A 26,905-nucleotide genomic window follows, 5' to 3' on the forward strand; every position below is an offset into this window, starting at 1 on the left:
CTGAAGTTTAATAATATTGTGCTACTGAACAACATCCCTGAAAAGTTACAAACAAAGATAGACAACCTGGCAAAAAAAGCAGACCATGCTGGGCTTAAAATTAATTATGCTAAAACAAACATCCTTGAAACCCAAACGTCAATCATTAACATCACATTAAAAGGCAGAAATATCAAGAAAGTAGAACGGTTCATCTACCTGGGCAGCACCATGTTAGCCAATGGAGACCTCAAGAAGGAAATGACATCAAGGGTAGGAAAGGCATCCACAACATTTACTAAACTCAACAATGTATGGAAATCAAATATATATGCCACCAGAACAAAACTCTGAATTTTCAGTTCAAACATAATTTTGGTGTGAACATATGGCTGTGAAAGCTGGAGGTCTATTAAAACATTAGACAGAAAGTTAGACACCTTCAAAAATAAGTGCCTGTGAAAGATTCTGGACATTGATTGGAAAGACTTCTTCACCAGTTAAAAGATCTGAGAATAATCAGCCGGCAGCTTGTTTCCACCAGAATCAGAAGGAAATGCTGGACATATCTGGGGCATGTATAATCCTAGAATTGTAGGACAGGTGTTTGTCTAATCCGTTCTTAAAAATCTCCAATGACGGAGATTTCACAGCCTCCCTAGGCAATTTATTCCAGTGCTTAACCACCCTGACAGGAAGTTTTTCCTAATGTCCAACCTAAACCACCCTTGCTGCAATTTAAACCTATTACTTCTTGTCCTATCCTTAGAGATTAAAGAGAACAATTTTTCTCTCTCCTTTTTGTAACATCCTTTTATGTTCTTGAAAACAGTCTTCTCTTCTCGAGACTAAACAAACTCAATTGTTTCAGGTTTCAGAGTAGCAGCCGTGTTAGTCTGTATTCGCAAAAAGAAAAGGAGTACTTGTGACACCTTAGAGACTAACAAATTTGAGCACAAGCTCGAACAAATTTGAGCATAAGCTTTCATGAGCTACAACTCACTTCATCGGATGCATTCAGTGGATGCATCCGATGAAGTGGGCTGTAGCTCACGAAAGCTTATGCTCAAATAAATTTGTTAGTCTCTAAGGTGCCACAAGTACTCCTTTTCATTTGTTTCAGTGTTCCCTCATAGGTCATATTTTTAGACCTTTAATCATTTTTGTTGCTCTTCTCTGGACTTTCTCCGATTTGTCCACATCTTTCCTGAAATGTGGTGCCTAGAACTGGACACAATACTCCAGTTGACACCCAATCAGCATGGAGTAGAGTGGAAGAATTGCTTCTTGTTTCTTGCTTATAATACTCCTGCTAATACATCCCAGAATGACGTTAGCTTTTTTTACACCAGTGTTTCACTGTTCATTCGTATTTAGCTTGTGATCCACTAAGACCTCCCGATCCCTTTCTGCAGTACTCCAACACACAGACTCCCACATGAAGCTGTCCAGTGGAAACCAACTGCTGTGAGGAAATGAGGGTGCCTAAAAGAAACCTTAAGAAAAACCCTTAGCAGGGAGGGCCAAAGGGTTGATCTGAACACCACAGAACAAATGGAAGCAGCAGCAAATGAGAGGAATGGAAAAAGCTGGCTTCTGCCCTATGCACCAACATTGGCACAAGAAGGCTATTTAAATAATAAAAAAAAAAAAGTAAAGGAAACTTCTAGAAGCTGACATCTGCACTTGAGCCAGACAAATGAGACTATTTTGCTTTCCTCTGTCCTCTTCCTTCTTTTAAGTAGAACTTAGAAATTAAATACAAACAAATAAAAGTCATCCTACTTATAAAATTTCTCAGTTTAAATGCGGAAGAGGCTCTCAGAAAATGAAGAGTCTCTTTAGTAGTTCTATCTCAGCCACTTGGCCCTTGTGCAAATCCATGCTGTTACTTATCCCCTTATTATCTTCTAGATGTTTGCAAATTGATTGCTTAATTATTTACTCCATTATCTTTCTGGGTACAGAAGTTAAACTGACTGGTCTGTAATTTCCTGGATTGTTTTTATTCTCTTTTTTATAGATGGGCATTATACTTGCCCTTTTCCAGTCTTCTGGAATCTCTTCCGTCTTCCATAACTTTTCAAAAATAATTGCTAGTGGCTTAGATATCTCCTCAGTCAGTTTCTTGAGTATTCTAGGATGTATTTCATCAGGCCCTGGTGACCTGAATACATCTAACTTATCTAAGTAATTTTTAACTTGTTGTGATGTTATTGACATAAACTGTGACCTTATAGATCGTTGTTGCAACCACTGTTATATATTTGCAGCAAATACTGTACAAAGGTTGTCGTGTGAGATGTCTATAAAAAGGTTATGATTATGCTATCTGTATGTGCGTATCATTTTGTAGCTGAAGTTATGAATATTGGCTATGTATTTGTATCTCAATGTGTTTGAGTAGCATTAGTGAAGCATTTGGTCAGCTTCTTGAGAACAGAATTTTCAGATTAAGTGCCCAATCAAGAAACACTTAACTGACAATGGACCTTGGGAGACTCCAAACCGCATGAGAAGTCTTACTGGAAATGTTCAAGGTAGCATGTGAGCAATGGCTGTTCCCCCCGTAAGAAAACTGAGTCATGCATGGACATGTGACTTGCCCATGTGATTCCAGACTCCATCTTGCTGCTGTGATTTTCCACAGTAAGAACAAAGGGGTGTCCTTCCATATGGCAGAGAATATAGAAGGCCCTGGGAGCCCCTCCATCTTGTCTTCAATCCTGCTTCTTACCTCTGGAGGAACCTTGCTGCAAACTGAAGCTATGAACAAAGGACTGAATGACCCATCCCAGCTGTGGATGTTCTCCAGAGACTTGATTTGAGCCTGTGGTTTATTCCATCACTGCTTGAAGCCTGAACCAAGAACTTTGCCATTACTGTATGTAATTGATTCCATTTAACCAATTTTAGCTCTCATCTATATTTTTCTTTTTATGAATAAACCTTTAGATTTTAGATTCTAAAGGATTGGCAACAGCATGATTTGAGGGTAAGATCTGACTTGTATATTGACCTGGGTCTGGGGCTTGGTCCTTTGGGATTGAGAGAACCTTTTTTCTTGTACTGGGGTATTGGTTTTCATAACCATTTGTCCCCATAATGAGTGGCACTGGTGGTGATACTGGGAAACTGGAGTGTCTAAGGGAATTGTTTGTATGACTTATGGTTAGCCAGGGGGTGAGACTGAAGTCCTCTCTGTCTGGCTGGTTTGGTGTGCCTTAATGGTAAAGGACCCCCAGCCTTGGGCTGTGACTGCCCTGCTCTAAGCAATTTGTCCTGAATTGATACTCTCAGTAGTGTCCTGCCAGAGGCAGTATTGTTACGCTTGTTCTTTCCCTATTTTAGCCTCTGATCTTACCTCATTTTCACTGGCATTCACTATGATAGATATCCAGTCGCTACTAACCTTTTTGGTGAAAAGTGAAACAAAAAAGTCATTTAGCACTTCTGCCATTTCCACATTTTTTGTTTTTGCTGATGTTGGAATTAGTTCAGAAAGCAGCTGAAATCAGGAGCTTGACGAGTCTGCAGAACCCTGCTCCAGACTAGGCTGCCTTGTTGAGATGTTGCTTTTGCTGATTCAGTTCCAGCCTGAGTGCAGTAGGCAGAGCCTTAAAGGGACACGTGGATTGAGAAGTCATACTATATGTGTGCCGCTGTTGTTACGGATATTGCTTAAGATCACTGGAATTGTAAGAGATTTGAGGAAAAGCTTATTCTCCTCTGTTTGCAGTTTGTTTACTTTGGGCATTCGTGAGCCCTGCCTATACAGTCAATTTCACTGTTTTCCCCTGAAGGCAGTCAGTCATTTTCCCATTTGTGTCAGTTTTTGCACAGAAGCAAGGGAAAGATTTTTTTAAAAACAAATAGTCAAGTGTAATTGTAAAACCACATGAATCAGCAGGAGATTCAGGGGCAGATGTAGGATCTGACGCTACTTAAAAAAAAATATAAAAATTAAGTACTAGATAGGAAGTTGAATGTCCCTTTAATGCTGTAGGAGCCACCAAGTGTCCACTGAAGCCAATGGAAGGACTGCCATTGACTAAATGAGTGCTGGATCATTATCTTACTGAGTAGCAGTCTGGGCTACTGAGAACACTTTGTAGCAGTCCAAGTCCCAGAGAGTGATGAGTGGCTCCTTGGTGCCAGCATTGCAATAGCTCCTATTGTTAAATCAAAGAATTTTCCATTGAAAGGTTTAGAAACTAGCCTTGCTGGTCTCTAAGCTGTTCTTTTTCAGCTAGCTTTATCTCAGCAGCTCAAATCCAACCCGAGAATCAGGAATTTGCTATTGCAAAATAAAAGCAATATTCTTTTTATATGTGACTTTCTCAGTCATTTACTTTTGTAACAAACAGACAAACTGTTCTCGGGTAGTAAACATGCTGTTTGGTCCCAGCGTATTTGTTTGTAACTGGTCCAATTTATCCGATTCAGGTGCACTGTGGCCAGGTATGAAACCTGAAAGTGGTTTAATTCAGACTCCATCTCCAAGTCAGCACAATGTTCTTACCTGCACTACAGGGTTAACCACAAGCCAGCCCTGCCCAGCACATTATTCTTATCCTATTCAAGGTAACTTGGCATGGTTTTTATATACATCTCTCTCCACCTATTCGTGTCCAGATACCACAAATAAAGAGGCCAGCATGTTTGCTCTTGGTTTGTGCATGCTTCTCTGTGCCTTGCAAGCCATATTTTTCTCTTCTTGTATGCTCCAGACCCTATGTGTTGTGTGTGTGTGTGTGTGTGGTTTGTACTCTATATAGAGCTCTGCCTGCACCCAGCTGGCTTATGCCATGCTGATGAATCCTAACAGGGTGAAGAGCAAAGGCGCGGTGGGAAAGGGGAGATTGAATGTTATTCACTTGCATGCCGCTCCTCAGAATGCTCTTGTAGCTCAAGCTGTTTCTTAGCAGTCCTGGGCGTGAGTTGCACTAAGATTCAAGTGTTGCTTCTTGAGGCAAAGGGTGTTCTTTTCTGTGTGCCAGCTAGGGTGGCAGAGATGGTCTGCACTGGGTACCAGTGTGTGTGCTTGCTTCACTATACAAGGTGAGCTAGAAAGTGAAGCTGTAGACACTGGAGCTGGATACAAATATCCACCCACCCCCGCCAGCGACTTACATTTTAATATTGGGAAGTAAAAGTGCTGCAAAGTTACTTGTTTCAGGTTGGATTTTTGCCATTTTATTAGTGAAAATGTTTTCTGATGAAAATTCATCCTTTGACAAATTTCTCAGAGTTTTGAGAACCTCCCAGAACTGTCTTTTCAGAAAGGAATTTCAAGACGTGCTAGTTTCTCATTTGTGTGGGTTTTAACATGACTTAAATTGTACAGCTGATGAAGTGCATCATTACGACTGATGCTTTCTCAGCTCACTGCATTGTGAGCAGGAAAGGCCCAAGGATACATTTATCCTGAACTCATTTCCTATCATAGGGTTAGAAGGGACTGCAGGAAACATCTAGTCTAACCCCCTGCCAAGATGCAGGATTTGTTCTGAATTAAAATTGGAAAAGTGACTGTCTGTCTAGAAATGGCACCTTTCAGTGAAGCTGCTCTGTGTGTACCTTTGCTGACAAAAAATAAATTTTCACTTCTTTGAAAATTGCCACAAAAATAAGAAGATATGGAAGAGGTTGCTGGATGCTGTCCTGCATCCTGCACCATCACTAGAATTGCCAGCTAAGTTCCAAATGCAGAATACAGACGCACCGGGGTGATGTGGGAGGTAGAAGAAACCCAGCTTGACCATCAGATCCTTGGAGTTGGAGGCTCTTCACTTACAGACTGCACGCGTTTGATACGCAGAGAGAGTATAAATCTGGAGCCCCATGCTATCGTGTGAATGGAACCGCCGTTTGGAGCATAGTTGTGCTTTCTAATACGTGTCAGCCTTCCCTTTGAATTGTCCAGCTTTTTTCACGGTCACTGTGATCATTTCGTCATATAGAGATAGTGACATTTTCTAGAGAGTTTCGCAAGCTCCAATAAGAGCTATTCCTTTCTTCTGTCACACCCCACATCACCACCATCAGAATGAGACAGAAAGATGAGACATGAGACGGCAATTCAGGAGAAGGAGAAGTGGGGATTAGTAGTGAGGAGAAGGAAGGAGGGATTATTTATTTATTTGTATTGCAGTAGCACCTAGGAGCCTCAGCCAGTGATTGTGACCCCATTGTGGTAGGCACGGTACATGTATAACAAAAAGACAGTCTCTGTCCCAAAGATCTTCTAATTGAAGTCTCAGATGAGAGAAAAGGTGGATAGAACAGACAGATGGGGGAGAACCAAGAAACAATCGTATAGCACAGCTCACCATGATGGGCAGTGGTCACCACCTGCCTGACCGTTGTAGGCACCAGGGCAAAGGGGAGTTTTCAGGAGGGATCGAAAGGAAGATACTGAGGTGCTTTGCGGATGGTTCTGGGCAGCTCCTCCCAAGTGTGAGGGGCAGCCGGGGGGACAGCCCAAAAGTGTGTTTGAAAGGTTAACCAGTGGGCACTGAAGGGCAGTATCGTGGGCAGAGCAGCATCGCCATCGCGTGACAGAGAATAGATGGGTGGGGGTAGGGCTTGAAGGGCCTTGGAAGTGAAGACAGTAGTTTGTGTTTGGTGCAGTGGAGAAGGGGACCCAGTGGAGGGATGCAGAGAGGAGTGACGTACTCGAAGCCATGAGCTAGGAAAACGATCTCTGCAGCAGCACTTGGAATGGATACAAATGGGGCAAGATGGGATTTGTCAAGGCTGGAAAGGAGGAGTGTGCAGCAGTCAAGACATGAGGTGATGGGAATCTGGATGGGAGTTGTGGATGGAGAGGAAAGGATGTTACTCAGGAAAAATTGGCAGAGTTTAGGCACTACCTCGTTGTGAGTATCTAGGAAGAAGGCCGGGTTGAAGATAACCCCCAGGGATGGGCTTGAGTGACACGAAGGATGGTAACTTCATCCATGGTGACTGGAGTTGGGGGAGGAGGAGGTTAAGAGGAGAGGCTGAAAGAGAGAAGGCACTTGATGAGGAGAGGGAGAATGTTCTGGATTTAGGGCAGCATGATAAACAGGGCAAAGCTAGAGGGGGCAAAAGGAGATAGGCTGGCAAGAGGACAGGGAAGGGAGAGAGGAGTGAGTTGGGATGTAGCTAGGCGGGCTCTCCGTCTAGTTTTAAGCCAGACAGTCTTGCTTTTCTAAGGTTTGTCCCCCATCCGGAACTGAGACCAAACTGGATGTGGTTTCACCAGATATTGGATGGGGAATGCCATTTTGAAGAGTCCCCTGCCCGCTGGCATGACCTTGCACAATAGTGCATGTGAGGTCATGCTGTGTGGGGGGTGCGGCAACATGCTTTTCAAAATGGTGTCCATCATGTGGCACGGTGCGTGTTAGATCATGCTGGCAGGGGCGGAATCACACAAGTGCGGGTGGGCCCACATCATTCCCGGAAGTACTGGAATGTCTGGTGTTCTGTGACTGTGTGAGTGGCCACACTAGATGTAGCCAAGGGCAAGCTTAGATAGGGCTTGTTGATGAGGACAGGAAGTCTGAATGAGATGAAAAGGCTGGTGTGGTCTTAGCAGGGGAGGTGCAATTTTAGCAGCAGCATTTGGCTAGTCGGGAGATGGTTAAAGTGAAAGATGAGAAAAGTCTTTGCCTTGGGGACAGTGATGGAAGGATGAATTTGGGGGATATTAGGAAGAAAAACTTTAGAATTTAGCAAGGCACTGGATGCTGGGAGGTGGAGGGAGCACTGAGATATGAGCCTGGAAGAGAGGGAGGGAGAAGTTGTCAGTGTAGACAGAAAAGGAAGGGAGACGGAATGGTGGGGTTAGGAGGAAAGATCAGGTCAGTTTTTGGAGTGAATGCGGTAGATTTGGTAACCTCACCATGGAGATGATTGTCGAAAGTATCAAGAAGTTACGGTCACTGGGAGAGGAGAAGAGGCAGATGCTGAGAACAGGTCTATTTGGGACACTAAGAGACAGCTGCTCCTACCCTATTAAAGGACATGCTGCAGAATAAGATGCAGTCAGCCAGGTAAGAGGAGATCTCAGACAGACACAATAGATGAGATTGGAAGAGAACATGATCAGCTGTGTCAAAAGTAAGAGAAAGCAAGAAAGATGAGGGCAGATCCCTGTAGATGTAGCTATTAGAAAGCCAGTAGTGGTGATCCTGGGGAGGCCGTTAATATAGTGGAAAGAGCAGAATCCAAACTGGAAAGGATCAAGGACAGAGCTGGAGGAATGGGAAAGCACATTAGTAGAACAGACTGTTTGGTGACTTCAGAGTCAAAGGGTCTGAGGAAGATAAGGTGGCAGCTAGAGTCTTACTGTTACTTAAGCATGATTTGTTTAGAATAAATGTTCTTTAAAACAAACCCTAAAAACCTGACTGAACTCACAGGAGAATATGTATTCAGTGGTATGTGGTTATGCTGTATTATTGGCCCAGTTGATATGTATTGTAGTCCAAGTTCTGCATGTTTTGGTCTTCAGACTTCTGCCTAAGTAATGCCATGGCTCAGGACTCTGGTGAATGCCCGGGTGCACTTACTGACTTCGCAGACTTGGGTAGTGTACTCAGGTGAACATAAAAGCTCCCCCTGGAGCTGAAAAGCAGATGATTTTCTTTGAGCTAATTTTGCTAATGTGTATCCTTTAGATCTAACCCGGGAACCCGCAACTCCTACCCTGCATGCCAGAGGGGTCGCGAACCACTCTGGTCAGATGTAGAAGGAATTGCTGCTCCTTGCTTCCCCCACTGCTCCACTCCATGTAGGAGCAAAGCAGCCAAGTCAAACTTACAAAATTTGTCAATTCCACTTCCCTCCTCTGCTCTCTGTTATTAGCATGTGAAGCAGAGCAGAATAGGGCATTTTAGGATGGTTGAAGCAGAGCATTCTGGGGTGAACGGAGCAGTGAGGGGGACGGTGAAGATTCAGGGTCTGGAGAAGCAATCTGGAAACAGGAGGGAAAAGTAAAGAAAACCGGGGGTGGAGGGGAAGGGTAACAAAAGGAAGACATAAACCTCTGTGACTCCATTTAAACATGGGACCTGGGGATAGTTCCTTTTGGCACGTCAGCATGGCAGAACGATGTTGCTGTATTTGTGGCACACACAGAAGAGTTGTTGACCCTCAGGGTAACCTGTGTCCGGCGGTTGCTGAAAGAGTATTGCTGATGCAATTGAGTATAACCCTGTTAGAGACCTGGTACATTACAGTGTGTAAACAGGTGGGCCGTGATATCCTCAGGGTGTTGGGTAACAAGAGAACGCATGAAGGGGAGATTGTCTGTGTTGCTACCAGAATCCAAAGATGTTTTTTTCCTTTCTATAGTTTCTTTGATCCATTTTAATGGCGCAGCAGCCTCCTGTCCCTGGTTAAGGCTGAGACTTGCTTTCTGTTGTAAGCCTGATCTTGGCCTCCCCTGTAACTCCTCAAAAATCTTTATTTCAACTTCGGAAAGTGTGTGTGTGGCCTGTGGCCATTAGACAATTTCTTGCTCAAATCTGAGATGCTTCTTTGATCCCAAAGAGGTAGGCAAGGGCAAGTCCTGGGACTCGAGATAAAGATAGAAAATCCTGGTATGCCTAGTGTTACAGACCTGTTCTGTACTGTTCACCAAGGTGAGGGATTTGCAGTGTGCACCATGGGGACCCGTGAACAGCGGGGGCGCAGCAGCAGCCCAAGGACTCCGCCTCACCTTGGCCCTAGTGACTCCTGTAGCCCTCCAGAGCTCTTAAGCTTTGCAGGTTTCCCCAGAGGATCCTACAGATGTCCTGGTTGCCTGGTTTCCTGACCAGCTTCCCCAACCATCTGCCCCCACTCCGCAGGCTCTCAGGCTTCTCCTAGTTCCATACTGGGAGCAGGAATCAGATTTTCCTCCCCACCGACTTTTTTGAAGGAGTTTCTATAGGTCTTAATGGATTCTGCAAGGGGCCAATGGCTCTGCCAGTGTGGGTGTAGCAGAGGTAGGGTAGGGCACTAGGTGTTTGCCATTGAGAGATTCCACCTGAGTGGAGCTCACTATAAATAGTTGGTTCTCTTTCTCCAAGAACACATCGCCTTGTGCAGTTGTTCCCCATCTTCCCCTTTCCTTGCTAAGGTTTCTGTCTGGGCACAGGGATCCCAAGGTGATGAAATTCCTCTGAGGCTTCCACAGGATCCATTGTAGAGTTCTGCTTCTGGGTTGGTGAGGAGCATTTCCAGACAGCTGCGCTGTGTGCGTTGTTCTGAGAAAGGGTGTCTTCTAAATGTGCTAAACCTCTTTCCTTGGGGCTTCCTCTTCAGAGTGGCATTCCTGCACCAATGGTGTCTTTAGAGAAGAGAGAATTACCTCACTGTCATTCTGTGTTTCTTGAGATGTCATCTTGGAGGGTTCTCACTCACCTCTCTGAGGGAAAGTCTCCTTTCTTGGGTATTTTTTTCTTGCACCGGGGTTTTCCTTTTTCTCTGAGGCACATCTTGGATCAGTTTTTCTTTTTGGGAGATTCACCTCCTACTAAATTGAAGGAACTGACTGGAATCCTCAAAGGGCAGCATTTAGACTCACCAGGCAGCAAGCGATGACCAGGAAGGGCCTGGTGCGAGCTCTTCCCTTCCGCTGCCTCCCACAAGGATGGGAAAACACCAAACCATTGAAGAGCCTGGGTTGTTTTTCGGTCTCGTGCTGAGATTCCATCACAGGTGGTATCTGTAGAAAATACTTATTTTTTTTATGGCAGGAGATAAGATGGCTGATACTGTGCAGTTTCCACAAAGATCTCTTTACAATCTGTGCTACCATGAACCTTTGTTTTTATGGAGTTTGGGCAAGCATGACGGAGGGATAATAACATTCTCTGATTGCACCTAACGTGTACACTTGGATTTCACTGGACTTGTCATTTTTGTGTTTCGGCCTCCTGAGACCCAAAGCAGGCCACAGTCTAATCTGACTATTCTACTACTTGAAAACCATAAGTGCTGCTAATTTACATCTGTCCCCAAAGGGAGGCACAGAGGGACTCCAGGGATTCAGGTGAACTAAAATTGTCTGAAAATGCAACCCTTCTATGGACACTGGTTGCTGTGGGAAAAACTTAAGAATCTTAAGCACCTCAAAATATTCGTACTAGTAAATCTGTGTCTGTAAGTGCATGGTCTGTCTCACAGAGCTGCTGTCAACAGTGATCTCAAGGGACCTCTTCCAGAAAATACTTGTAATTTAACACGGATTTCAAACGTTAAATACCAACAGTTTCTCAGTATGAAGTAGCTTTATATGTAATGACTTAAATGGGTTTTAGTATTTCCTGAAGTTGTTGAATTCAGTGGGATCAAATATTTTAAGGTCTCATCCACAATGTTGGATAAAAATGTTATCAGAACTAATTTAACTGCTATTCAGATCTCTTACTGTTAGTATAGATATATTTGTTTTTATCTGTTGTAACAAATACAGACAAATACATCTTGTGTTCTGGTCTTCGTTGTCCCAAAATTTGAAATAAAAATTAATAGAAAAACATGTCACGTTAACCTAATTTGAACTATTTATGTGACAGGAATGGAGGGGGCAAGGCCTTTTGAAAAGTGTTCTATAGCGAATTATAAAAACGTAGTTTTAAAACATTACACTCCATCCCTATTGTCCTGGCAAACCCTGTTTAAGCTATTAGTTAGAGTGTAGTTGGGGCTAGAAATGTGACAGCTTCACAGTTACAATAGGTCTTCTCTCTTTTACATTATTAAAATGTATTAACAATACAATTTATTTACTTTTTTACAGCATCAACTACCAGTGCTAGCCCAGTCTCCACGTCCTCGACTGTTGTCAATATTTCAACACCAGCTGTAGCCAGCATCTCACACCAGGTAAAACATCTTGCTAGCTTTTCTTCTCTTGGGCACATCTGGTGTAGCTTTCGTTTTCAAATATTCTGACATCATAGTAGTTGGAGTGTAACTGTTTATTCATTTTCTTGAGAGTTCCTGAGTATTTTAAGGCTAAATATTTGTAACCCACTTTAAATGGTCCCCAGACCTTGTTCACTGCAGCATTTTCTTGCCAATGGGGACTAGTTGGGGCATGAAGTAAATTCAAAATTCTGTTGTTTGGGCACTGGATTTGCAGAGAGCAAGTTCACTGCATGTGGAGAATTAGTTTTGTGGTTAAAGTACAGGACTGGGAGTCAGTAGAGCTATTCTTCTCCTGACCACCACAGATTTCCTTTGGGACCTTGAGCAAGTCACTTCACTTCTCTGTACCTCAGTTTCCCACCCTGTCAATTTAAAGAGAAGTGAGGGTCAGTAACCATAAAGCACTTGGAGATCAAATCATAGAAAATCAGGGTTGGAAGGGACCTCAGGAGGTCCTCTAGTCCAACCCCCTGCTCAAAGCTAAATCATCCCCAACTAAATCATCCCAGCCAGGGCTTTGTCAATTTTAAAAACCTCAAAGGAAGGAGATTCCACCACCTCCCTAGATAACCCATTCCAGAGCTTCACCACCCTCCTAGTGAAAAGTTTTTCCTACTATCCAACTTAAGCCTCCCCCACTGCAACTTGTGACCATTATTCCCTGTTCTGTCATCTGTTACCACTGAGAACAGTCTAGATCCATCCTCTTTGGAACCCCCTTTCAGGTAGTTGAAAGCAGCTATCAAATCCCCCCTCATTCTTCTCTTCCGCAGACTAAACAATCCCAGTTCCCTCAGCCTCTCCTCATAAGTCATGTGTTCCAGCCCCCTAATCATTTTTGTTGCCCTCTGCTGGACTCTTTCCAATTTTTCCACATCCTTCTTGTAGTGTGGGGCCCAAAACTGGACACAGTACTCCAGATGAGGCCTCACCACTGCCGAGTAGAGGGGAACGATCACGTCCCTCGATCTGCTGGCAATGCCCCTACTTATACAGCCCAAAATGCCATTGGCCTTCTTGGCAACAAGGGCACACTGCTGACTCCTATCCAGCTTCTCGTCCACTGTCACCCTGGGTCCTTTTCTGCAGAACTGCTGCCGAGCCATTCGGTCCCTGGTCTGTAGCGGTGCATGGGATTCTTCTGTCCTAAGTGCAGGACTCTGCACTTGTCCTTGTTGAACCTCATCAGATTTCTTTTGGCCCAATCCTCCGATTTGAAATCCCTGGGTGGCAGGCATTACAGAAGTGTAAGTAGCATAACTATGATTAGCTTAGGGCTTGTCTACACTTATAACGCTACAACAGCACAGCTGTGCCACTTGAGCGCTTCGGCGTAGACGCTACCTGCGCCACTGAGAGGAGGTCTTCTGGTCATGCAGGGAATCCACCTCCCCAGGTGGGAGCAGCTAGGTCGATGGAAGAATTCTTCTGTCTACACAGTGACTTAGGTCAGCTGAACGATGTTGCTCAGGGGTGTGGATTTTTTACAGCCCTGATCGATGTAGTTAATTGACAACCTAATTTTCAAGTGTAGCTTGTACAGCGAAGAATATAGTCACACAGCTTTTTAAACCCTTTTCAGTCTCCCTCAGCAAGGAAAGGGGAAGGTGATGCATCCAAAGAGTCTGACAAGATGGTGAGCAGAGAGAGAGAACCCTTCTGATATAGCTGGAATTTAAAAGCCATTCATTAGCAGGCAGCACCGTTTCTTCTCCCTCCATAAGTCTGGAGTGGGTGATCCTGTCTGCCTACTTGCTCCTTCCCCTTTGGGGACCAGTTCTTTCTGCCATAGAGCTCTCATGGTGCTGGGGGCCAAAAGGGGGAGAGCCTGAGCTTTTGCTTGCGCGTCTCTGTCCCAAAGGCATTCTAGGCCAGCAGCCCATTTGGTTTTCAGTGTTTTCTGAGGAACAGCCTTTTCCTACCTTATTTGATCCTTTCTTTGAATAGGAATACCCTACCTACACAATTCTCGGCCAAAGCCAGTACCAGCCATGCTATCCGAGTTCTGGCTTCGGGGTTATAGCACCAGCAGACAGCAGCATGGAGAGTCCCACGTTAGCAACCACCACATATCCAATTGAAAAAGCAAATGCCATGGTGCCTACACGGACGGAGCAGAGACTTTTCTCTGGTAAGTGCTGCAGCTTTAGTAGGGTGGATTTCAGACCCCCTCGGTTATACAGCACGCTGGCAGGTCTGGGGGAGTGAAATTCAGAAGTGTAACGAGGGGCATCGTGTGTTGATGTGTGCAGAGCACACTCCATCCATTTTCAAAGAAGGATGTTTGCCATTTTGTTTCTCCTTTGGGCCTAAAATATCTGGTTTTCTGACCCATTCTGCAACCTATTCTCCCGCTACACACCCTTCAGTATGATGTGGAAGACTGTGGAGGTCATATGGTTATAGGTGCCATCTGCGTTAAACTAAAGAACTTTCTGCCTGTCTCTGGTGGCTGCTGTCAGGTGGGTATTAAAGATCCCTTGGAACACTTCAAATAAAAGTTAAAGATAACTTTGGGGTGATGGCCAACATTCCCGCTCTCATGTATGGGCTAGTGCAGCTGTGCCACTGCACTGCGGGCATCTAACTCACTGTTGTGCAAAGCACTTTGGGATTCCTTAGCTCTGAAAGTCACCTGCATGAGAACAAGTTATTTCCCAGCATTCCACATGAAATTCTTCCCTTTCCTTCCTCCAATCCCCTTTGTCATATTAACTGGCACTGATGAAGGCAGCTCTGCTTGTTGCCTTTTTCCCCCCATGGTGACATCCATTTGTTTCACAGTGCTTCTGAAGCAACTTTCTTCTTCCAGTGAGGGGAAACCAACATGCGCTAAGTAGAGACTCCTTTCCCAGTGGACCAAGTGTCAGACAGTTCCTCTAGCTCTTAGCGATACCCAGAGTGTTCCCATCAGTTGTTTCTAAGGCCCTTCAGTGAAGGGAAATGAAAGTTAAACCAGGCTCTGCAGAGGAAGGGGAGCTGACATTTTCATTTCTAAATTAGCAGATGTTTTGCCTCTCTCTAACTCTGATAGACCCAGCTTCCCCATGATGACCACTTCCCTTGGCTATGGTAGGATGAGCTGGTGAAAGCTAGGGTCTGGGAAGGTTGTGAGGAGGGATCCTGAGGAAAAAAGAAACACTCACTTTGCACTTATTTTTATTGGCTGAGCTTGAGGCCTTACGCTCAATTTGATGGCATTTGTCTGTCTGTGTGTCACGGGATAACTTCTGAATGCCTTGTCCAATTAATTCCAAATTTCAGCAAATGTTCTAGGTATTAGTGTGTGCCCTGTTGTGCTGGGGGGAAGGGGAAAATGGGGGATACATGGAGCCCCTACCGTGTGTTTAGCACAGCCACAGCTTCATGCACCTGTGCAGTTGTCTGTAGATCAAAGAACTGGCAGATTATACCGATGAGCATCTTCCAGCATAACAGTACCCCATATCTAATCTCTGCCCACCCTCCCAATAGAGTGTAATGTGTTAACACCCTGAATGACTTTGCTCCCAGACATAAAGAAGAGAAACAATAATGATGAGGAAAGGTGGGGGGTCATACAGAGTCATGGTTGGGGGTGAGAAGAATGGGGGCACACACAGCGCCCCTGATATGAGGGGAAGAAGGGGATAGCAGAAAATCCCAGTGGGGAAAAGAATAGGGGACATTGGTATGGGAGTAAGGGGGGTGTGAACACCTTGGGATTGGGGGAACCCAGCTGGGAGGGGGACCCTGGTATGAAGGAAAATGGGGGTACACACAGGGCAAAACTACTGACATAAGGGACAGAATGGGGGATCCTGGAATGGAGGGAGGAAGAAATGGTGGCCTACACAGCCCCTCGCCTGGGGTAGAAGGGGGGAGGGTGTGCACACAGCCCCTGACTTGGGGGTTAATGGGGGACCCTGGTATAGAGGGAGGAGGAAATGGGGGCACACAGAGCCCCTGGCATGAGGGGTGTGTGGGAGAGTTGCTGGGAGTCCTTTAAGTAGAGGGGGGTGGGAGGGTGGCCCACAGGGAGCTGATGGAGGGATACAGTGAGCCCCTGGTGGGTGTAATGGGCTCAGCCTTCATGAGCTATGAAGTGCCCTATCCCCTAGTATGTGTCATAGTCACACACAGATTTCATGTGTAGAAATCCTCTCATCAGAGGGATAAGATTGTCCTGGAATCTCCAGGAATTAAAGATCAATCTTTAATTAAAGATTGTCATGTGATGAAACCTTCAGGAATATGTCCAACCGAAATTGGCAGCCCTGTCAGAGGATGTGAAAGCACTTTTCAAAACCCACATTGTATAGCTGGGAAAATGAGGCCCCAAGAGGGGAAGGATGTTTTAAAAACAGAGAAAAGCTGTAAGAATGATTCAAGGCTAGAAAACCTGCCTTGCAGTTAGTGAGTGAAGGAGCTCAACCTGTTCATCTTCTCACTTGTCTATAAATATTTACAGGGACAAGATTTCTGATTGTAGCAGGCTCTTTAATCTAGCATTGAAAGGCATAACAAAATCCAGTGGCAGGGGGGTTGGTCAGCAAAGTTCAAACTGGAACTAAGATGTACATTTCTTTTTAATAGTGAGTGTAATTAACCATTGAAACAGATTGCCAAGCAATGTAGTAAATTCTCCATCATTTGGAGTCTTTAAATCAAGATCAGATGTCCTTCTAAAAGAAATGCCTTAATTTAACTACAACTCATTGGCCTTCATGCTGGAATTATTGGGTGAAATTTCCTCACTGATCTAAGGTAGAAACCAGGAAAAGGGAAATTCCAGAAAGCATTTCATATATAAATGTCTTTGTGTGTCCCGTTAATTATCCCCAGGCTTTTGTCAGTTAAAAGAAGCAGAAAATGTAACCGAGGAGGGTTTAACTGTCGGTCCAAAGCTGTTTTCCTGTTGGCTGGATGACCTTTTCTGCTGATGTCATGTCATGATTCAACTCACAATAGTGCATGACTGGGACCTCATCACCAAAAAGCCCACGTCCCTCTCTTACAGGGGTAGAGATGGATCTATTGCTTCCTGAGCTGCTCGCAGTAGGATTGAGAGGGCAGTGGTGGCTTCCCTTTGGAAGTGCCACTGTGGGAGGAGCATTAGGCCAGAGCCTGGCTAGGCTGCTTGGCAAAGGCTGAGAAATTGTGGAGCTGAGTTTAACTAGCTGCTGCTTAAAAAAATCTGATTTTAGATTTAGGGCTCCGAGTTCAGTAGCTTAAAATACTTTAAAGAGGGAAATTAATGCCTGCCATTGCTCCTCACCTGTTAGACCTGCTGCCTTTTCAGCAAGGTCTGTTGGCCCTCCAGCAACAGTTAACTAAACAGGGGTGGTTTAATACTCCCTGTTGAGTCTCTCCTATTTCACACTGCATCGAAAGTAGTACAAAGTACTAACCGCTGCTGAGTGGCAGCTGAGTTCTGGGGGACGGGCAGTGAGGAAAGGCACCCAACTAGCCCAGGAACCTGGGGGAAACGAGATGTTAAATGAACTAACTTAATAATAAGTGTACTCTAAAATGGGTCAGAATCTTTCTGAGAGAACTCTTTCCCAGGGCTCAGGGTCTTGCAGGAACCTTCTAAAAATATTGAGTTACCATTTTTTAAATGAAATGTAAATTGAAGTAGCTTTAATAGCAGTAAGGCAGAGGAGGGGTTGTATTCTTTGTACAATTCTTAGAGTTCCTCCAGCCACTTGTCATTGATCTTGTACCTGGTACCCACCCTGCAGCATTCATTCCTGGGTAGGTCTACACTGTAATAAAAAAACTTACAGCACAGAGTCTCAGAGTCCAGGGCAATTGACTCAGGCTTGCAGGGCTTGGGCTGTGGGGGGTAAAAATTGCAGTGTTGACTCTCAGACTGGAGCCCAGGCTCTGAGGCCCTCTCCTCGTGAGGTCTCAGAGCCTGGGCTCCAGCCAAAGTGTCTACATTCAGTTTTTAGCCACATAGCTCAAGCCCCACAAGCCTGAGACACCTGACCTGGGCCCGCAGTGTAGATGTACCATCTGACTTCACCCCCATCATGGCTTACTGCTGAATTGACTGGGGAGATGGGTGTGTATTGACATGACTGGACAGAGAAACTTTGCATTTGCTCTATGTAGTGTTCAACTCCTGGTGCCTCAATGAGGTGCAATAACATCTCCTGTTTTCTGACTCTGGTATATGGCCAAGAGCTGTCAGGAGGAGAGATGTGTTGGGACTGGGTGCTCGTTTTGTATGATCATGAGATGGGAACAGTGTTGTGTGTTTCTTCTAGGAGATCCATCCACAAGTCCATCTTTGCCAAGAGCAACAGCCAGTAAAGAGTTAGATGAGCAGACTAGGAAAAACATGGCTGGGAAAAACAGGGGCAAGAGGAAAGCAGATGCCTCCTCCCCTCAGGACAGTGAACTGGAAGTAAGTGAACAGTCTGGTTTCCTGAATAGTCACTTTGGAAGAGCAGTCAGGCCAGCGTGTCTCCCTTCCCCTTTCTGGCGGGGGAAAGGGGCTGGGATAATTGGGTAAAAAACGGGAGGAACGCTGGAAGTCTAGAAATGCGTCTCTCTAACCAGAGGCACAAAACTAAGACACACTGTTGATGGAGCTTGATAAAAGAGCAGTGGGCCATTCCTATAGGGGACACTCCACCTAACCACAAAGTGGGTGACACAGCAGGCATGGCCTGATGAACTTCATCCTAAAGTACCTAAGGAACTAGCTGAAGCAATCTTGGAATAAATTGGTTAGTCTCTAAGGTGCCACAAGTACTCCTTTTCTTTTTGCGAATCTTGGAACTGTTTCAATTATCTTTGAGAACTCCTGGAGGACAGGTGAGGTCCCAGAGGACTGGAGAAGGGCAAACCTTAGTACCTAACTTTAAAAAGGGAAGCAAAGAGGATGTGGTGAATTATAGACCAGTCAGACTAACTTTGGTACCCGGGAAAATATTGGAACAAATTATTAAGCAATCCTTTTGTAAGCACCTAGAGGATAATAAGGTTATAAGGAATGGCCAGCATGGATTTTTCAAGAACAATTATGCCAGTCCAACCTAATTTCCCTCTTTGTTAGGGTTACTGGTCTCGTGATTAAGGAGGAAGCAATAGATATATCTTGATTTTTAGTAAAGCTTTTGACACAGTCCCACATGACATTCTCATAAGCAAACTGAGAAAATGTAGTCACGATGAAATTCCTATAAGGTGGGTGCCCAACTGATTGAAAGACTAGTCAGAGTATGTATCAGTGGTTCACTGTAAGACTGGTAGGGTGTTTCAAGTGAGGTCCCGTGGGGATCAGTCCTGGGTGTGGTACTGTTCAATATTTCATTAATGACTTGGATAATGGAGAGTATGCTTATAAAATTTGCTGACAATGCCAAGTTGGGAGGGGTTCCAAGCACTTTAAAGGACAGGATTAGAATTCAATACAATGTTTCAGAACTAGTTTGAAATCAACAAGGTGAAATTCAGTAAAGACTAGTGCAAAGTAAGAAAGCAAAAATCAAATGCACAGCTCAAAATGGGGAATAACTGCTAAAAAGGATCTAGGAGTTTTAGTGGATCATAAATTGAATATGAGTCAACAATGTGAGGCAGTTGGTATTATGCTAGGGACTGTTAAAAGAAGTGATATATGTCAGGGCTGGTCTACGCTAAAAACATACCTCTGCATAGCTGCTACTTTCAGCGGTGTGAAAAATCCACACCCCTGAGAGATGAAGCTATGTCAACCTAATCCCTGGCGTAAACACTGCTAGGTCAACAGAAGAATTCTTTCATCAACCTTGCTACTGCCTCTCAGGGAGGAAGATTAACTACTTTGCTGTAGGGTGTGTCCGCACAGAAGCGCTACACAGAAGCGCACAGAAGCGCTCAGCTGCGCCATGTGGCTTTTTCCGTGTAGACATATCATCGGACACAGGAAGTAATTGTCCCGCTCTACTTAGTACAGGTGAGGCCTCAGCTGGAGTGCTGTGTCCAGTTCTGGGTGCCACACTTTAAGGAAGATGTGGATAAATTGAAGAGAGTCCAAGAGGAGAGCAATAAAAATTATGAAAAAGCTGACCGTGAGGAAAATCTGGACATGTTTAATCTTGAGAGAAGAAGACTGAGGGAGAACTGATAAGTCTTCAAATATGTTAAGAGCTGGTGTAATAAGGATGAGGATCAATTATTCTCTATGTCCAGTGGAGGTAGAACAAGAAGTAATGGGCTTAATCTGCAGCAAGGGGGATTTAGGTTAGATATTAGGGAAAACTTTTTAACTATAAGGGTAGTTAAGCTCTGGAACAGGCTTCCAAGGGAGGTTGTGGAATCCCTGTCATTGGAGGTTTTTAAGAACAAATCAGACAAACACCTGTCAGGGATGGTCTTGGTTTACTTGGTCCTGCCTCAGTACAGGGGGTTGGACTTGATGACTTCTCGAGATCCTTTCCAGCCCTACATTTCTATGATTTTGCTATTTGCTGCAGCATGGCAGTTGGAATATTCCAAGATTAACCTCCTTTTGTAATTCCTTTCCCAGCGAGTCTTTCTATGGGACTTGGATGAGACCATCATCATTTTCCATTCCCTTCTCACAGGGTCGTACGCCCAGAAATATGGAAAGGTAATATTGTCTTACCTCTTTCTCAGAGGTAAGATCATAAATGTTATCAATAAGTATACATTAATTGTAGGTGAAAGAAGTAGAAAATGCATACTGCTTCTTCTTGGAGTGATGGTCCTGTTGTTATTCCACTGAGGGTTATATGTATGCCTCTCCTTCCCTGCCTGCACCCAGGAAGGCCAGACTTCTCTGTGCCCTAAGAAGCACCTCATGGAGGTTGCCACGGGACCGCAGTCGGACCCTCCCTTGCCCCCGTTCATCGGCCTGAGCAATCCAGGAGTGCACCTCCTGCTGCGGAGTCCCAGTCTGGTTCCACCTGTACCAGCACTATGAACCCCATGCTGGGGCCTGGCCATGAAACACGAAAGCATGCACGTAAGCAAGGCAGTAAGTCTTCCTCCAGATCCAAGAAAGACACTACACTGCCATGAGTTCCAGCCATGGTGGAGCCCACAAGAGTGACAAGAAGTTGCATCGTTTGCCAGATCCACCAGTCCCGGTTCCTGAACCAGGCATTCCCTCCTGCAATGGCTTTGCTGGCACAGCGTGAATTGTCCATACTGAGGCAGGCCCCCTTACGGCCCTGCTTCTGTCCATGGACCAGGTGCCGTTGAAGCCAGGGAGAATTGGATGTGCTCTTGGGCCTCACAAACTGTGTGCCCTAGAATGGATAAGGTTTCCGCATGTTCTGGTCCATTCGCCTGCTAAGACGACCCCCTCTCCTACATCAGATCTGCCTCCTTCTGGTCATGTTCCTACAACATTCCCCATTCCATCCCCCCCTCCCACCCCCGTTCCTCTGAGTCTGAGGATTCGTATGCTACCTATGGTCCGCCACTTTCTCTTCTTTCTATGAAGGTCACTTGCCTGGTGGCGATCACCTCTGCAAGAAGAGTTGGCAAACTGGGAGCCATGATGGTAACCCCCCTTTCACCACTTTTCATAAGGATATAGTTTTGCTGCGCTTGCATCCTAAATTTCTACCAAAAGTGGTTTCCCGCGTCCACTTCAATCAACCTATACATTTGCCAACCTTCCTTCCCAAACCACACACTTCAAATGAGGAATGGCAGCTTCACTCCCTCAATGTCCATAGGACCCTGGCCTCTTACCTACAGAGAATGAAGCCCTTCTGGAAGTCTCCTAGACTATTAGTTGCCATAGTGGAGACAATTAAAGGCCAGACCATCTCCACCCAGAGAATCTCAAAGTGGGTCTCAGGATGTGTTACGCTCTGCTATCAGTTATCGGAACGGTCCCCACCAGCTGGGATATGGGCCCATTCCACAAGTGTGCAAGCATCAACTACCTCCATACTCCACAATGTGCCCCTTGCAGACATACGTAAGGCGGCCACATGGAGTTTGGTACACACCTTTTCTTCTCATTATGCTTTAGTGCACGATTCTGCAATGGACACCTCATTCAATGCAGTAGTCCTCCGTTCCACGGGTCTCTGTCATCTTCCTCGCACCCTCCTCCTACATAGGTACTCCTTGTTAATCACCCTCAGTGGAATACAATAAGGACCATCACAAGAAGAAGTAATAGTAGTGGAGGTTACTTACCTATAACTGGATGTTCTTTGATATGCGTGGTTCCTATCTGTATTCCAATCCCACCCTCTTTCCCCTCTGCAGTAGAGAAGGAACTTGAGATGCAGTTGGTCCACTCTACCCTTTGTTGCCTCAGGCAAAACCACGAGGCAATGCAAAGGCACGTGCACAGACTGACGAACACTATTTTGAAAAGCTCCGGCTCTGGGCACATGCACATAACCCTCAGGGGAATACAGATAGGGACCTCACATCTTGAAGAACCTCCAGTTACAGGTAAGTGACCTCCCCTTTTATTTGAACAAAGGGGTAACCACTTCAAAGAAGAGAATACTGGATCAAGTACCTACAGAGCTAGGAGGTAAAGACTGCAAACATATTCATTTTAATTAAGTACAAGGCTATGAATTGATGTATTTTTGAAGTGCAGATGCTGGCAGAAGTTAAGGATCATGCACTCTGTAATTTCAGCCCCTTTGCGCTGAGATCATATAATAACTTTCATCATTTGGAGGTTTCATTTGTCAAATATTTTAAGTGCTTAAATGTAAACTAAAAATAACTGTTTTGTTTTACATTTTAAAAATACATCAGTATTACAACTGCTATATAATTTTCAAAATAAACGAGCAAAGCACATTAAGCTTGCTTTTTTTTATTGTGTGGTCACTTTATTGTAAATAACAAAACATGTCCCTGTCATTAGTATGAATCAGTGTGTTTCCAATATAGAGTGAAGGTAAATAGAGCCTCTCTGAAACATACTAAACAATCACAAATAATTTTTCTGTTGTGCTGCTGGAAGTGTATCTGTCCAAACTGCACAGCACTGGAGTTTGATTTGTTTTGCTTTGATACTTTACTAGAATCTGGCTTTTCTTCAAGTGCCCACAATATTTTAGGGATATTACAATCCATACAATTGAATGGTATGAAAAAAAACCCCAAAACCCATGCTAGCACATTTTAGCCTTAGGATCCAGTGGGAATCTTGTGAAACTTCTTTGGCAAGAGGTTTATTTCTACTTTAGTACAGAACCAGGGCAAAATTTTCTTTCCCTGTCCTGTTTTCCAGGACCCAACTCTAGTGATTGGCTCAGGTCTGACAATGGAGGAGATGATTTTCGAAGTGGCCGACACACACTTATTTTTCAATGACTTAGAGGTATGTGCCAGTTGTTTGTTCAGGAACCTAAACGTCAGAAACTTCCGGATGAGAGTACTATTTCTAATGACAAACACAAGTGTGAAGCAGAACTTAATATGAAAATCTAATAGCATCTACCAGAACTAAAGCTGTACAGAACAAAGCTGGTGTGTGAGCCAAGATCATACAAAATGGAATGCACTCAGTCAATCAGCCTGCTCTAATTGACAAATACAGAAATGCTGTTGAGGTGTGTAAGGCCTCGCTTCACCCAGCCAATCATAATAATTCATTATAAATTAGAATATTATATATAATAAATATGGCTTACCCAAGGAGGTGTGGAAGTACTTCAGATTCTGCAAATAAATGGTTGGGAATAGAAATCTGATCTTACTGACATTTAGTCCCTTACTGTAAACACTAGTCTACATTGCCCCTGAGTATACAGTTCTATTTTTAAAAGGTAACACTATAGCTGCTGGGTTTAGATCAGGAACCATGAGCTATTACATGTGTGAGCATCTCAGTGTACTCCACAATTGCTTTTAAAAGTGCAAATATTAGAAAAACTGCCAAAAATTTTCATTAGTGTTTTCAAAAATGTAATTTTTTTGTTAATTTCCTGCTGGCCCTGTTTGGCTTTGAGCTTTACAAAGAAAGCAATCAAGTTATGTCACCATTCCAGCTCATAATAATGCTTGTCAGGTCTCCGCACAGTTCAGTCTGGACGGTCTGAGATGGTAAAGCCCAAAATACAGCCTCTCTTGGAACAACTCAGTGTTCCAAGGTAGAAAGAGCTACATAAATGATTTTGCCTTGACATTTATAAGAGATTGCTTAATCTTGGCTGCATTAACATGAATTTGATACAAGTGTAAACATGTTCTGTGATGATACTACTGTAGGAGATGCACTTTGGGCTAATTAAAGACATTGAAGTGAGGATTTTGAATTGACTATAATCTCCCTATTGCCACCTGTCACAGTTTCTGATATTACTGCGCTTCTGACCCTTTTGTAGCCTCTTTGCTGACATCCCACTTAGCTGATGGCTAAAGGTCTGAGACATTTCTCAGGGCAGAGTCCTGTGAGTCTTTCCCTCTAGACTGGGAATTCAGCTGCAGTTTCTCCTGCAGTTCACTGTGGTTGTCCCAGCAGGTCTGGATTTAGATCAGCACCTGCAGCTCTACCGTCTCTGAGGCAATTGACTAGCCAGCCTTCATAAAGCAAAGTATTATTTATTCAGAACAAAAGTATTACAGAAAAAACGTATCTTAAAAGCAATCAGCAACTCACCTACAATACTCAAATGGTCAGACAGGGAGATAGATATCTGTTACCTCCTGTCTGAAAGGAGCATGTCCCAGCTCTCTCACATCCTGGTGACCTGCCTTAACTTCAAGACTTTGAGAACATAATTTTTAGCATAGATACATAATGCCTTAAATATTATCTGTACACACATTTCACTATGATTATTAGGAATCATAGTGGGCTACTGGCTCTTGGCAGAGATCTCACATGCCACCCTCTGGTGAACTATTGTGCAGATCTCTGATCCAGGGGATCCCTGTAAAACCCTGCACGCCCTGTGCTCTCTGCCAGTTGGCACCAAGGGGTCCGTGGTTCCCAATTCCCATCAACAACAACAAGAGCTCTGCACTTAGGTTTGTATCCTGCACTACATTCAGCGTTTCCCCTGGTTCTTGGTGGTGACTCTACTAGGCTCTTTCCTCCAATTCCTCATGTTTGCTACCACTGGTTCAGCTCAAATGGGGGAGCGATGTTGGGATCACTAGTTTAGACTGGGCTGCAAGCAGCCACCAGTGTTTTAATTAGACCGAGCCAATGACTGACTAGTTTGTTTGGTGTCCAAACAGAAACATCATAAACACAAAATAAAAAGGTTAGTTTCAAACCAAAACTGAATTTTCTCTGTTTTACTTGACGAAACAAAAAAAATGAAAAAATTTCATTTGGCTCAATCAAAGGTTTTGAACGTCAATTCGAACCAACATTTCATTTGAAATAATGTCAAATCAATGTATTTTGACATTTTCAAAATTTGTTTTCAGGTTTGGGGTTGCTTTTTTTTTGTCTGAAACTGTTTGCCAAATTCAACCCAAATTTGCGAATGGGTTTGGTGCCCCGAAAAATGCATTTATTGGCCAATTTACTATTTGCCCAAAAAATTGCACTGAGCTGTAGTTTTAACTGCCCCATCACCTCGCCTGCTCAGGTCTACACAAGGTAGTTAAAATGCCAGCAGTGGCCAGTGAACTTTTTGATACTCGTGGTCTTACCATCACGTCCAGTGGTAGCAGCAAGGGAAAAATTTTCAAGAAAAAGGGCATTTAGGGATATGACTCTGCATGGACTCTTTGCTCTACTGAGCACTGGGCTGTTTGCAATATCGCCACTACATTACAGGTTGGTGGCATGTCTCCATGGCTGGTTTATTGGGATGGAATTAATTTGGATTTGGATAATCATTGATCAGATGATGTTTCAACATTGCACAAAGATACTGTAAAATACAATGTGGATTTGGTAGCCAAGGTGAAAGTCACAGATGAGCTTCATGCAGTATAGCTGCAGATGTCGATACAGCCCAGGACATCAGAGAGACAAGGTGGGAGAGGTAATGTCTTTTATTGGACCAACTTCTGTTGGTGAGAGAGACATGCTTTCAAGCTTACACAGAGCTCTTCTTCAGGTCTGGGAAAGATACTCCCACTGTCACAGCTAAATTCAAGGTTGAACAGATTTTTTAGCATAAGTAGGTAGCACATACTCTAAGGGACCATTCAAGGAAGAGTGGCCCGTTAACACCTCTGGAGCTTAAATTCATAACTTTGCTAGGCACTAAAAATCATGGACTGAACAAAGATGCTGGATTTATGGCTGTTTATAACAATCTGTAACCCACTAACCCCCTCTTTGTGTCCTGTGACTGCAGAGGTGTGACGGGCCACTTTACCTTGAATTATTCCTTACAATATGTGCTAACTACTTATGCTAAACAATCTGTTCCACCTTGCATTTAGCTATGATGCTGGAGTACCTCTCCCAGACCCTGAAGAAGAGCTCTGTGGGTATGTCTACACTGCAGCCAGACACCTGCAGCTGGCCTGTGCCAGCTGGCTCGGGCTGGTGCTGTGGGGCAGTTTAATTGCAGTGTAGACTTCAGGCTCAGGCTGCAGCCCAAGCTCTGGGACCCTCCTACCTCGCAGGATCCTAGAGCCTGTGCTCCAGCCCAAGCCCAGAAGTCTACACTGCAGTTAAACAGCACCACAGCCTGAACCCCATGAGCCTGAGTCAGCTGGCATGGGCCAGTCGTGGGTTTCTAACAGCAGCGTAGATATGCTGCGTGGGGCTCACATTTGTTCCACCTCACCCACTTTGTCACTCTAAATGAGCATCAGAAGTTCAGTCAGGGTAAACTCCGACAATTTCCAGTTATTTGTTTAAATGTTCTGAACCTTTGAGTCGCAAACCTGAGCTGAAATGTCATGGAAGCAAACTCTGCCCAGACATTTCTGGTACTTCAAGTTCCAGTCTTGGCCAGAACCTGCAAGTGCAGAGGTGCTCAGGAATGAAATCTTAAATGTGAAAGGCAAAGATAACTGAAGTTCTTTGAACCTCAAAAAGGTTTGTTTTGGGAGACAGGATGGAAGATTTCATCTTTCATCTAAACCAGTTTGCTGATCCTGTTGGGTAATC

At 44.3% G+C, this 26,905-nt stretch overlaps 1 protein-coding gene across 8 annotated transcripts in view; it reads left to right on the plus strand.

Moving 5' to 3' along the window:
- The window catches only part of EYA3 (EYA transcriptional coactivator and phosphatase 3), a 143,863-nt gene that overhangs the window by 98,569 nt on the left and 18,389 nt on the right, over positions 1-26,905 (plus strand). For 7 of the 8 annotated variants that reach the window (XM_074934584.1, XM_074934587.1, XM_074934583.1 and 4 more), the window contains 6 exons: positions 4,426-4,563; positions 11,759-11,844; positions 13,837-14,020; positions 18,144-18,283; positions 20,393-20,476; positions 23,108-23,197. In XM_074934584.1, the coding sequence (XP_074790685.1) occupies positions 4,426-4,563; positions 11,759-11,844; positions 13,837-14,020; positions 18,144-18,283; positions 20,393-20,476; positions 23,108-23,197 (722 nt within the window). The remainder of the gene's footprint in view (positions 1-4,425; positions 4,564-11,758; positions 11,845-13,836; positions 14,021-18,143; positions 18,284-20,392; positions 20,477-23,107; positions 23,198-26,905) is intronic. The other variant, XM_074934589.1, reaches the window with a different exon arrangement.

This window comes from Natator depressus, chromosome 19 (genome assembly GCF_965152275.1).
Source record: "Natator depressus isolate rNatDep1 chromosome 19, rNatDep2.hap1, whole genome shotgun sequence".
NCBI lineage: Eukaryota > Metazoa > Chordata > Testudines > Cheloniidae > Natator > Natator depressus.